The 14,069-nt window shown below is 36.8% G+C and overlaps 1 protein-coding gene across 3 annotated transcripts in view; it reads right to left on the bottom strand.

Annotated features, from left to right (window-relative positions):
* LAMA2 (laminin subunit alpha 2) overlaps window positions 1-14,069 on the bottom strand; it is a 335,441-nt gene that overhangs the window by 132,135 nt on the left and 189,237 nt on the right. For all 3 annotated transcript variants that reach the window (XM_077175288.1, XM_077175290.1, XM_077175289.1), the window contains exons 16-18: window positions 12,979-13,092; window positions 4,910-5,037; window positions 47-133 (exon numbers count right to left, since the gene is read on the bottom strand). In XM_077175288.1, the coding sequence (XP_077031403.1) occupies window positions 47-133; window positions 4,910-5,037; window positions 12,979-13,092 (329 nt within the window). The remainder of the gene's footprint in view (window positions 1-46; window positions 134-4,909; window positions 5,038-12,978; window positions 13,093-14,069) is intronic.

The raw sequence follows: 14,069 nt of genomic DNA, 5'->3' as shown, positions 1-14,069 counted from the left end.
ATCAATGTTTTTGTTTCATATGACTAAAAGCATGGTGCCTGCTTACCTTTCACAGCGTGGTCCCACGTAGCCAGCTGGGCACTCATCACACATTAATCCACGATGTCGGTCAAAATGACATGTTGGGCTAAAGCTGTGTTGTTGATATTGAGAAAGAAGAGGTACAAGGAAGAAACATAAAGCAAACATGGTTAGCAGCATAGCTCTCTTCCCACTTCAGAGATTGTTAATTTGCAAAACAGTGCCCAGTAAAAGTGATTCTGCTCTAGGACATGGGGCTTAAGTTCGACTCCAGCAAATTGAATTTGGAATGACTCTGCTATTTCTGCGACACTGAATATAGAGCAGTGGATGGCAGCATCCCAATGGCCTGTTATTACGGGACTTGAGCCTGCCAGTGAGTGGTCTGGATACCATTAAAAAGGCAGGAATGTACAGCTGCTTGTTTGTGCCCCCGAGGGGCTGGCAAAACAATCTGTGCCATAACGTGGCCCCTATATAAATCTTTCTGAAGGACAACTGATTAAAAGCTCAGTTAACTTTGTGTATAGTCAGCTGTGCAAGGAACCCAGTGAACAAGAAAGGGGAGGGGCAACATGGGAAATATCTGGTACAGCTTCCCAGAGAGTGTATTTGAGTTAATCGAGTGCCAATGACCTCAAGCAACAGGCCACACAAGCATGCTGAAGTTTAAGAATAGCTTGCAGACTAGAAAGTTTTACATCTTTGTTATGCTCTAATTATTTTTGGCTGGTTTGGCTTTTTTTTTTCCTCTTCTTTTTTTTTTTTTTTTTTAATAAATAAGGATACTGTAGCCATTTGCAAGCTCTGCATCTCGATGCCTGTGTTTAACTCTGAACTGTGTTCCTTCACTGTCAACATCTTGCTTTCCATAATCTTTCTCCCTTAACCCACTTTTCTGAAGAAACCTCCTGACACACTGAAAGATACTACACAGAAGAAGAGGCAATCTGTTCTTCTGTAATTCTGTAATGATTATTAGAGACAGAGACATATGAACATCTTTATAAAGCCTCATCTAAATAATGGCAATCAATTCTGGTCAACTAAATAGAAAAATAGAAAAAGGAAAGAAAAAGAAGTAAAGGACCGGGTGTAGGTACATAGCAGAATGACTCTTCAAAGGGGGAAAACAAAGCACCTATGTGAAAAAAAGATACTGAATTACTGTTTATAACCTAGGAAAAGAGAATTTGAGAAGCAATAGAATTGTTCCAACAAAGAGAGCAGAAGGAAGGTATATTCAAGGTAACAGTACATGGTACAATAATAACAAATAGACATAATATGACCTTGGATATATTAAAGAAGGATATACCATGACAGTTTCTGGAAAGTAATAGGCCCAGGGAGGACAGAAAAGCTTAATTAGCATCATTTAATGTGATTAACTGTTGCTGACTGGACCCCACTTCTCAGGAGTCATCCATCCTGTGATCTGTCCTCAGTTATTCTTTATTCTGTGTTATCCCACAAATAGAAGAGACCATTAAGAAAAACATGGGATGGTCAGGTCCAATAAACAAAGACAGGTACTGTGATTTTTCTCTTTCCAATAAGGATTATGTTTGTGTTATTTTGCAATATCATTTACTTAATAATAGATTCACAAATGGAGGAAGAGTCAGTTGAAGAAATGATAATTTTTCATTCATTTCTTTAATAGCAATGAAAGGACACATTATCATTGAATATTATCAGCAGCACCTGACTTACTTCAAATAAGTTCCTGCTTGTCAGTCCCAACCTCACTCTTTCCAAGAGCTTCATGGAAAACTTTGCAGAGATGCTATCACAGCTCATTATAGCATTGTACAAAATTGACTGTACCAAAGTTCCTCAAAGAGCTCTGAATTTAACTGCATAAATTTTAAATATAATAATGATGATAATTGTAAGGATGATGACAATAATAATAATGATAATATACTTATTATTACCAAGCAATAATGATGAACAGTAGAATTTCTATGTTTTAAGGGTTATGCTCAGACCTTGCCTCCTTGATTCTTTACGTGACTTAATAATTGGACCACATTTCAACAATAAAGATTAATATATTGAGAAATTCCCATCAGCATGCTGTTAAGCAAAATATATGATAGCAAGTTGAGAAGAGTTTATCTTCCTGATTATTGAGAATCTCATTACTCAATAGTGCTAATCACTAATGAACTTTGAGTATTGATTTGTCAAAACAAGCTTCAAAAAACTGTAGTTCCCCCTCTTGATTTATCATTGCTCTTTATGGTTTTCCCATATGGCAACAACACCAGTATGAGTCAGGACACAGGACAAATATGAATATACAGTATGGGTATGCATGTGATAAGTGTGTTGGGAGACAGGACATCCTAAAAGCTTCCTAGTGTGTTACAGCAAACACCCCCTGACAATATGTTTGTGATTTTATCTAATTTTCCAAGAAAAAATTAAAATTCTGGGACCAACCTGAATTCTCAGTTCATGTGCTATGAATTTACTCCCGACCTTCCCAGGCTGAGTGAGAGATCTTCTATCTCCCATTTCCAGTGATAAAGCATTCCTGTCAAAGTCTTTGCTACATATATTAAATTTATGCCTACATCAAGAGAAGAGCAGTAATTATCCCAAACATCTATATTTTTTAGAAATTATGGGGAAAAAAATAACTTCCTTTGAAACTGCTTCAGGACCAAGAATGTTAGAACAGTTTCTAAGAGTGGTATGTTTACAAGAAGACATCAGATGAAGGAATTGTGTTTGTTCATTGCATAACCATTTATAACATGGGTATTGATTTTATCTGCATCACAGAGGCACATATATGAAGATATATGCAAAAAAAAAAAGAAAATACAAGCCAGGATGTAGAAAACAAGCTTAGACAACTTAATTTTAGCTTTCTAATTTTGGCCAAGTGCTCTTTTCTGACATATGGCAAGCCATTTATGGCTGCTGTGCTTCAGAAGGCACATGATTGGCTTCAGTGACTGCATATGGAAACTCATGCCATTAGGAAACAGGAAAGGGAATTAGCAGTAGCTAAATCCACTGAAGTCGATGACAGAACAACAAAATCACCACATCATTTCTACAACTGTTAGAACAGTTCTCCACTTTATGTGGCATTGCAAAGGTGCTGTGAGAACAGTAAAGGGAACTATGACAAACATCATAAATAAATGAGACTCTGCTACAAAATATAAAACTTATTTCTTAATAGAAATATATCTCACAGGCTCATTACATGGACAATATTCTCTATGCAGTGGGAACTTAGTATAAAGCTTAGAAACCTATAGATGTCCTGTCATATCATGTTAGGAATTAAATACCTCAGGAATTAAAATATATACACAGCTATTTATAATAATTTGAACATACAATTTGTCACTTGTTCAGTTACTCAGAAAGAACATGAAATATCCTACACCTGTACAGTGACATGAACTTGGCAAAAGTTTGTTTTTCACATGAAGGTATCTGAATTGTTTGAAAATATTATCCCTAGCATAAGAAACTCATTGGCAATTAAGTAAGAAAGCAAAGAAGTATTTTAATAGCATTCAGATAACACATTAAATCTTTAAAACCTCTTTTTTCCTCAAAAACAAATTTAATAATTGGTCTAGACTGTAACATCATGAGAGTTTGAACCTTTCAACAAGTTCTAAAAGCTCTAAAGTCTACAAAGCTAAACTTTGTAGACTTCAGGACACACAGTTTCACAGTTGAAAGAACAGTTATACTGTGTGTTTGTTCTGTACCTATTTTATTTTTCATGAAAACTAAATATTAGAAAGGGGACTGTAAACTTCACAAAAGGAAAGTAAAGCACCCAGAACTATGATGACTGTGTAATGGAGGTCTCCAGGCATTTTGCCAATCATAACCTAAATTCAATCTATTTGACTTGGTTTGTTGCACATCTGTGCAAGACAGAAATGTGATAGTGTTTTTCCTTCTTTGTCAGCACAGTGTTCTCAAACAAGAGAAAGATAATTGACTACTGAGGCAAGGAAATACCAAGTAATGAGAATGTCAGAGGAGCCGTGCCTGAGCAGCAGATATAATAAACCCATATATATGTATCTAATAAAACCAACTCAGGAGCTGTGTTAACAGGAAGGCAGGCTCCCATTCTACAATCCCCTGGAATTTCCGCTCATAAGTGCTTAGACTATTCCTGCTCTGATCAGTGCAATTTTAATAGGATGCAATGCCATAGACAAGATTCAGAACAGTTTTATTCAGGTACATCATGTAAAATGCTTTTGGTACTATTATTTTCCAGGTACTGTCTGTGACAAAACCAATAAAAAGTGTTCAAGCCACTTTGTTTATCTATTAAGTTAAGCGATGGAGTAGCATAGACAAGCTTCTGTAATGAAGGAAACTTTGGTTCTTAGATCAGAATGTTGAATAACTTTTCACTTGTGTTATTATTTAATAAAACAAATTTACAGTATTTTTTCTGAGATATGCTGACAAAATATTTTCACTTGCAACATCTAAGGATGAATTCAAATTCCAAACAAATCACATAATGTAGACTAAGAGAAAAGGAAAAGTAAAAGAAGAAAAAACTCATGTCAAATCTGCCAATTCAGCTTTAAAACTAGAAACAACTACCCTTATGGAGGACAGAAAAGCAAATGCTAGTTATTAATTTGAAAAGCAATCATCCAAATTCTGTGTTGTTCTTTCTGCCTTAGTCTCATCTAGCTTTTGTCTTCATCTGCTGAGTTAGGCACTCTGTACAATTGTAAAAATAAAAGTTCATATTGCAGAATATATTATTTGATTGAAAGGAAAAAATATCTCAAGCATACCTGTAAAAACAAATTAAGGAATAATGCAATTTAATAAGGGGAAAAGTGCAATATGCAATAAATGCACAACTTACTTGTTAGAAGGTATATTTAGGGGGCAGGCACACAACTGACAATCTTCAGCTGTCCCTTTAGTTGCATCACCATAGAAGCCAGGCAGGCATCTATCACAAAATGAACCACCTGTGTTGTGCTTGCAGTCCTAAAAAGAAGATGTAAGTACAAATTGACAATTAAATGACTTGCATATGGAAAAAGGTCTGCAAAATTTATCCTTATGTTTTTCTGCCACAATCAGTGCTTCATATGTTCTTGTAGATAACTTTTTTCCATGTAAAACAAAAAGAATATTTGACATAAAACTTTTAAATTTACACCACAGAACAGCTATATTATTATTTTAGCTTGCTTAAAGAAAACCAACTTTTAAAGGAGCATAAGACAGGTTTAGTATTGCAGTCTTGCAACAGGCCATATTTTGTGACAAACTGTTTTCAGATGTTGATTCCAAAAATACAGCCCAGATGATATAATTTATAAAAATGAATTATTACTTTTGACATGTAGGTGCATTAGTTCATTTTTCAAGGTATATGGCTAGCGGTATTTGTAAACTTAGGAAAGCCTGAGTTACTTAATTCTTATTTGCTAGAATAGAATCCAGCCTGTATTTCATGAGTAAAAGGAAGGACAAGTATACCATCTATAGGGTGCTATCCAACACTTTGTGTTCATCTATATGACTGCATAATAGGAGAGAAATTAAGCTGAGCATATGAAACACGCAGTATAAAAATGGCAGTACTACATTTGCATTTTTGTATATAGCTTTTGGCTGATCTCAAATTAAGCAATCTTTTAGTAGAATGGAAATCAGTCCTGTGAGAAAAAGCTTCTCATGATGACTTGTAAGAACCAAGTTTTAAATAGTAATTACCCTTTCTATTCTTTTTCCCTCTCACCATAAAGGATTTAGAAACTACATAATTTCACAGAATCCATAATAGATTTAGAAAAATTACTTTTCTGGCTTAATCTGTTTCCTTTCTTCACCCCACATTACTAGTGCACCACAATATTCCTTTCACTGCTATTTCACACAAGATGCCCAAATGTAACCCTTTCACAATGCAGGAACAGAGAAAGCAGATGGAATGGTTTGGGATATTAAATGCCATATTGATATGCTTGGTATGGACTGAAAAAAGGATTAAAAGAGCATATGTCAACTTCAAGAGGCCAAAATGAAAGCCATGAGAGAGATTTTTGTTAATAGGGCATGTTCTGCTGTGTTTTAGACTATGGGCCAGGTCAAATCTAGAATGTTTCAGCTAGCTTAAGAACTCTGAAGGTTTGTTTTCATTTGGATTTTTGTTTATTTGTGAGGGGGGTTTTGTTTGGTTGGTTTTTGGGTTTTTTTGTTTTTATTTTTTAAAGTGTGGGCACTTTTAAATTTAAGATTTAATTTAAAATTGTTTTTTAGGAACACTTTAGGTTGTTTTATCATTTTAGTAAGTCACGCATATGGTACTGATTGCTATTTAACAGCCTTACTGTCTGGAAGACATAATTTATCCTCAATAAGGAAACAGACAATATTCTAAGGAACCCTGATTCCTTCCTCACAGCTTTCCAGGATTGCAATGATTTCTACAAAGCTTTTTTGCACTGTACTCTGCACCTGGGCAGCTGAAAAAGCACAATATCCTTTTCAGTCATGCGGGCATTGATGTCAAAAGCCTTCAGAAATACTGTTTGTTGTTTTAAAGGTTGCTTTCTTATTGCTAGTGCATACAATCAGCATATATTTGAAATGAAAGCCTCAATCACAATAATGTATTTTAACATAATTCGGAGATTGTGAGCGAATACCAAATTATTGAAACACTTAATCAATTAAAATTATGGCTTTAGAACAGCCAGCCAGGTTAAAATCAACTTCCATAAGTTAACTAATCCATTTGATTGGTATTTCAAGCATTGACATTCAAAAAGAATCTACCAGCCATACCAAAAAAGTAGCCAGGAACAATATGCTTTTTAAAGAAGATGTGACAAAAATAATTTAAGTGTTTCAAAAGAAAAATCCTCTGCAATTCAACTTTTTAAAGACATCATGTCAAATTATTTGTACTTTTTCTGAAAAATAATGGATTCTTCTTTTGTGATAAGTTTAGCTTTAAATATCCTCAGACATATCTTAACATTTTTGAAGAATATGAACAGTTTATATGTCAAGGATGTTATTAAAGTGAGAGAAGCTAACACACTACTTTAAAGCTTCACATCTCTTGCTGAGTGGTACTTGCAGGTTCTGCTTTTTTTAAGTAAAACACCTGAAACTTTCCATTTTGTAGGAAAACATTTCTTGTTACAAAGACATGACCGCCTTCACTTTGATGAAGTATTTTCTGGCCCTTCAACATCAGTCATTTCCATGTACTGTGCCTAATCCTACTGAATTCAGAGCCCTGTGTCTAATTCCTTACAATTGCAGAATGATAGAATATCTGCAGCTGGTAGGATCATCGAGTGTAACTCCTGTCCCTGTGCAGAACTCACCCGAAGTCACACCATGTGCCTCAGAGCATTGTCCAAACACCTCTTGAGCTCTGTCAGGCTTGGTGCTGTGACCACTTCCCTAGTGAGCCTGTTCCAGTGCCCAACCACCCTCTGGGTGAAGAACCTTTTTCTAATATCCAATCTAAACCTTTGCTGACACAACCCCAAGCCATTCATTCAAGTCCTGCCACTGGTCACCACAGAGAAGAGATCAGTGCCTGCCCCTCCTCTTCCCCTGATGAGGAAGTTGTAGACTGCAGTGAGGTCTCCCCTCAGTCTCCTCCAGGCTGAACAGATCAAGTGACTTCAGCCACTCATCATACGGCTTCACCTCCAGGCCCTTCACCATCCTCATAGCTCTCCTTTGGACACTCTTTAACAGCTTAATGTCTTTTTTATGTCATGGCACCCCAAACTGCACACAATATTCAAGATGCAGCTGCCTCAGCACAGAGCAGAGTGGGACAATCCCCTCCCTTGCTCATCTGATGTCACCCCATTCACTACAGCCCTCTGTGTCCAACACATGAGCCAGCTGCTCACCCATTGCATGATGTGTTTATCCAGCTGTGTGCTGGACATTTTTTCCAGAAGGATCCTGTGAGAGACAGTATGAAAAGCTTTACTGAAATCCAGAAAGATTTCAACTGGCTGCCCTTGATCACCTAAGTGGGTTACCTTGTCATAAAAGAAAATTAAATTTAATAAGCCAGATTCTCCCTTCATTAAGCCATTCTGGCTGTGATTGATGACTGCACCATCCTCCAGGTGTTTTTCAATATCTTCCAGAAAAATCTTCTCCATAATTTTACCATACACTGAAATGAGATTGACAGGCCTACAGTTTCCATGCCATCCTTCTCAACCTTTTTGAAAATGTTAGCCAGCTTCCTCTCAGCTAGGGTCTTTCCATATTTCCAAGGCTGTTCAAAAATGATTGAGAGAGGCCTCAGGATGACATCAGCCAGCTCTCGGAGTATTCCTGGATGAATCCCATCAGAGCCCATAGACTTATATGGATCCAGCAGATGCCGCACTAGTTCATGGTACACTGAAAGTTTATCATGGTTACAGCTGTGGTCCTTCAGCTCAAGGCACTGGGACCCCTTTAGCCCATCATCAATGCTGGAGACAAAGGCAAAGAAAGAATGAAACATCTCTGCCTTGCCTATATCCCTGTTTGTGAGGGGACCATCTTGACCCTGTAGTGGGCCGATGTTATTTCTGCACTGCCTCTTGCTATTAACTTATTTTAAATACTCTTATTATTGCCCCCCATATTTCTGTCCATCTTCAACTCTAGTTGAGCTTTGACCCCACCATATTTTCCCCTAAAGAGGCAAGCAGCATTTCTGTATTTCTCCTACATCACCTGACCTTGCTTCCACCAGGTGCACCTTCCTTTTTTGCCTTATCTCCAAAAGAAGACCCCTGCTCAGCCAAGCTGGCCTTCTGCCTGTTTGACTTCTGACATTTTGGAATTACCTGCTCCTGTGCCCTCAGGGTGCTTAAAAAGTGACTAGTACTGATAGTCCCCAGCATGTTCAAAAGCAATGAATTGATTTCTAAATCTAAAGACAAACAAAAAAAGAGAACCCCACATATATAGGACCAAAATCTGAGCATACCATACTGTGTATGTTAGTTTATCTGAGAAATAATGATCTTGTGTATCCTATACTTTTCTCCCTGAGCCAGTCTGGACCTTACAGGACAAAGAACAAGGATTATGTAGTACGTAGATGTGACCTGATCTGCCTGTTCTCTTCAGTGATGCATTAAACTTGTTGCTAATCTGCCACATTTACAGATCAGTACTGTGAGTACTGAAGTAGACAAGTCCTTCTAAAAATATTATCAACCCTCATGAAAGATTTGTGTTTCTTGATATCAGTTGGCTGAATCTCAGTTTGAAACTTGCCAAATGTACAGCAATGGTTTTGAACATCATCTGGTTTGAGTCTAATTATACAGAGAATATTTCTTTAAAGCATGCTTAAGCCTCTCATGTATTAATTTCATGTTCATAGGAAAACTGGATGGGTTTTTTTCATGTCATGAGACTGGGTACAAAATAGATTGTGATCAACTTCTCTAACCGGTTCAGTACATTATATCTGCTTTCTTTTTATTCCTATTGAAATAGAGGCTGTTACAACACATTGATCTAGTGGTTTGTTAAAATCCATGGGGTTTTTTTTTTTCACAAATCCATAGACTTTGTGGCCAGGAACAATTTTATGTCCAAATACTTATGCTTTCAATTCCAACATCATTTCAATACAATGATTTCAATTTTATCTCACACTATTTTGAATGCATTAATTTTCTGTACCTCTTTTCCCTCTGAACATCTTTAAACTTCAGTTAGACAACCTCTGTGTAATTAAAACTGTGGGATTTATTTTTGTCCAAAAGATATGTATGACTCAGACCTTGTTCCCTACAAATTTCCTTGCTGGTGTCCTGGAGAGTGTTTTCCACCATTTCCTACGGAGCCAGCTCTCCCTTTTTTGAAGAAACCAAATGAACTTTATGCCCAATATCAGGGAACCCTAAATTCACACTGAAAACCACTCCAGCATATGTGGCTGAGTGTATATGAACATGGAAAGAAACATTTAGAATAGAATGCTAGTGATGGAAATAAAACTGCATACAGGGATTATGACAGAGTCCAAGATAGCACATTTGGCATGCTGCTGCCCTTCCTCAGGATACCTGTCACAGAGACAACCAGGGAAGCTGTTAAAGCCAGCTAAAGAAAGTAAGTCTGGGTGCCTATTTTAGTATATTCCTGAGCTGTCTAGACCAGACAATGGTATTCTGCCTTTGGAAGCATGAATAAGCTCTTCTAGCATTTTCAAACTACTGTAATGTCAAGATGAACAGACAATTCTCTTTCCTGGTGTAACAATACAAATGTAATCAGGATGTTGCAGAGGCTTTACCTATCTTCACTTGAGTGAGAGCCTGTACTGCATTTAGCTAGGACATATCATTTTTTTTACGGTGGATATGAAGATGGGTAAAGACATTTTGTTGCTCTGGTGACAAACACTGTCTAAAGCAGGCATCCACCAGCACTGACACCAGCCTCACTCTACATGGTACATGTTGTTTATGAACTGAGGAATACAATATGAAAAGGATGCCACTGGGGACTGCCCACTTAGGGCAATTTGACCATATTTTTGGGGAGAAAGATTTACTTTCTCTGGGCTTACTAACAGGAACATAGTATCCTGCAATGAATGAAACACCTTGAAATGTGCTTGCTCTTCACAAGGTTTAGGTTTAATCAACCTACTAAAGCTACTGTAAATGTGTGTGTGTAATAGTACAAAAGAATATTTCTGAATGTTCCAAATTGCCCTATGTACCAAAGCAGTTATGTATATCACAATTGTAAGGAGAAGGACGTATTGTGAAGCTCTCTGTGGCTGCTCTGGGATCAGAGGGCTTTGCAGGTTACTGCAAGATATACGTTAAAATGAGCTTTTTATATAGGCCTTTGTCGAAGCAGATGATTTGAGCTTTTATCATGAGTCAAAAACACATTTCAGCTTCTTTTCAACTACATTTCAAAGCTAAGGAAGAGCTAAAAGAAGTATCATATCAGTAAATTAGATGCCTAAATTGTCTGTTGTATTACTGAGAAAACACCATGAATAATAATAAGGAGGCCAAAAGGCTGTGTAAACCTCAATAGAAAGAATGCCTTTGATGTGAAACATTTCTCTTTTTCAGCACTCAGACTTCTCTCCCTTTCACTTCAAAAGGCTTATGATCCAAATTGAATAGCAGCATTTAATAGCCTGCATGGATACTAACCGATCTGACTTACAGAGCTTTCAAAGTTGTAAGAAAATCCAGAACTGATTTTAAGCTCCCTGTGCACCTCTTCTCTATAGCCTGATCGAGTATAAGCTACAGAACAAAAAATGCAGAGTGTTTGATAACGTGTGTAGATGAAAGTGCATCTTCAGCTGGTTATTTTCCACTTCCTTGTCAGCGCTGTGTTCCCTTACACCAGCACCCTTGGAACATCAGAAGGGGGAGCTCTGCTGCCTGAGTCAACAGCTCAAACCAACCAAAAAGCACAAAAAGCAATATGCAGCCTATGTGGCCTTCTCTTTTATCTAGGCTGGTGCTACAGACAAAAATAAAGAGGGAAGCTGTGCAGGGGCTAAAACGTGAAGACACAGAAGCCAACAACCTCAGAACTTACATCTGGCTATGCCTAATAATAATAACCCTAGGCAAAATAGTCAACAGTCAACGTGCCTTGAACAAGATTCCTCCTTCCTTTTCTCTCCTGTTAACTGATTTTATCCCACACAAATATTATAAACATTGTAGCTGGAGAATCCGGTCATTAAAGCAAAAAAAATTTTGTCAGGAAACACAAATCCACATTACCCTAGTGATAAACATTTTCACTGAGTATTAAGTGAAAGATTCAAAACATGACTGTCACGTCAAACATGTTTTTCATTCTAGGTACTTCTCTGAGGCTTACAGTATAATTAAATTGAGAATAATTTTAAGCTTCTATTCATGAAAAAGCAATTTGAAAAATCCACTGATCCACACATTAAGGATATCTTGTTTTGCATTGCAATGCAATTAAACATCTTCTATGAGCAAAACAGGAAGAAGAGTAATAATTCTAAGTGCCAAATTATATTGGAAAAAGCTTGAATTTTCATTTTGGCATTTTCCCAGCAGGTTTTTCTTAAGGAAATAAAAGGGAACATTTAGAAACATGCACATTACAGAGTCTGCTTGAAATTCTGCAGGGAAATGAGAGTATATCCCACTAAACTGGCACTGGCTTAAATTGTGCTTCTGCAAGACAAATGAAATTAGACATGTTGTTTCAAGCTTTATGCCATGTCAGACAATATAAAACTAAAAATGCCCTTGAGTCAATCAGAAAAGTATATTCAGCATAATTCACCCATTCCAAAAGGCTACTGAACAGGCAGGAAACAGTGGTGTGCTGGTAGGCTTACTATGGATAATATCACAGATTTAATTGCTGAATTAGTAGGTAAAATCTCTGTAATCTACAAGAAAAAAAAATCTGACTTAACTGAGATCATGGTTTTATTATTTTTCTGAAGTACAATTCATAAAGCATTCCTTCAAGGTTTACTATAAATTTAGAAGAAGGAAGGCATTAACAGTATCTTCTCATCAAACTAGAACAGAATGTACAAAGTTACCTGCTACATACTATAAACTGAATATTCTGCAGGAGACAAATGGTAGGGGAAGATAAATCTTGCACGAAAAAGCATTCATACATTTGCTGCTTTCTGCATGCTGTACCTTAAAACTATTGTACTTCAAAACATAGATTCTATGTCATAAATAAAATATTTTCTTTTCTTAACTATCCAAGACACTGTATCTTGGTGTGAAGGGATTCTTAACCTCAACATAAAGATCTCTTCTGTTACTCCCTGGCTTTTTTCCTCTTGATTATTCCAGGTCTCAGAGGTCACTAATTCAGTTGCACAGGTGTATTGGGTTGATGTTAGCCATGTCCACTGTTTCCTGAAGGGACACTTACCACACATGCTCCTGTGATGTCATCACACACATCTGCGTGACCAAAGCACGTACATGGTGCACAGACTCCACCAAAGATTGTGCCATTCACACGCCTGTGTCGAGGCCAGCAGGACTGCAAGCAAAGTTAGATAAAAAGTTAAACTCTTGTTTGAACAGAGGAAGGAACGGATTTTTACAATTTTGTTGGATTTGATGCTTGCACACACAACAAACATACTTGCCAAATGAACAAAAATACCAACATTTCTCTAGAAAATTCTTCTTTCTGGTGCTGTCGCTTTGCACTGACCTTAGCCTTAGCAGCAGGTGTGAGATTAGAGGAAGCTTTAACTTGATCATTCTTCTGAAATGGTAAAATAAAGCAGAGAAATGAAGAACTGAAACATGACAGCATGAAAGCAAGAAGCACAGACTGAAAAACAGCCAGAAGGTGAAATACTGAAGGAGAGAGAAGGAGGAAAAAACCTCAAAACAACAAAAATGTTCTCTGAGAAGTTCAGGCGCAAAGAGCAATTAAAATACCATTTAGTCTTGTTAGGACTCCAGCAAAATGCTACACTGAAATAAAGCACAGGCTGAAAACTAGGCTATCCTTTTATTTACAAATTGTGCTCCTTAAAGGATAGGGATTTCCCTTTAAGAAACTGCTCTGGTTTTTTTTTTTTTTAACGTAAAATTCAAATCAATATTAAATGTATGGTCAGTAATTTTGTAGGAAAGGTGACACCATATAACTGTGATTCATCAACAAAAATACAGCTACTCCATTTGCTCATAATAAGATGTCAAGCAGCAGTCTTCCTTACTATATATCTCACAAATGACTTTATAGTTGTTTTTTTTTAAATGGCTTTATAGCAAACTATCCTTCTACAGTAGGACTGCTCATGTGATCCAGCAATTTTGCATAAGATAAAAAAAAGTGCATGATAGATTTATGACCTTCAAAAGCATCTGGATAATACAAAGAGAAAGTTTAGCACTGATGGAATACCAGAATATCATTTAATAATAAAGAAAATTAATTTAATAAAGAAAATCCTTTCACCTTCATATACACTCTCCAAAAAGATAACAGACTCTTTTTTA

Source organism: Agelaius phoeniceus, chromosome 3, assembly GCF_051311805.1.
Source record: "Agelaius phoeniceus isolate bAgePho1 chromosome 3, bAgePho1.hap1, whole genome shotgun sequence".
Classification (NCBI taxonomy): Eukaryota; Metazoa; Chordata; class Aves; order Passeriformes; family Icteridae; genus Agelaius; species Agelaius phoeniceus.
Note: the sequence above shows the minus strand (reverse complement) of the source record. Positions and strands in the feature narration are given on the sequence as shown.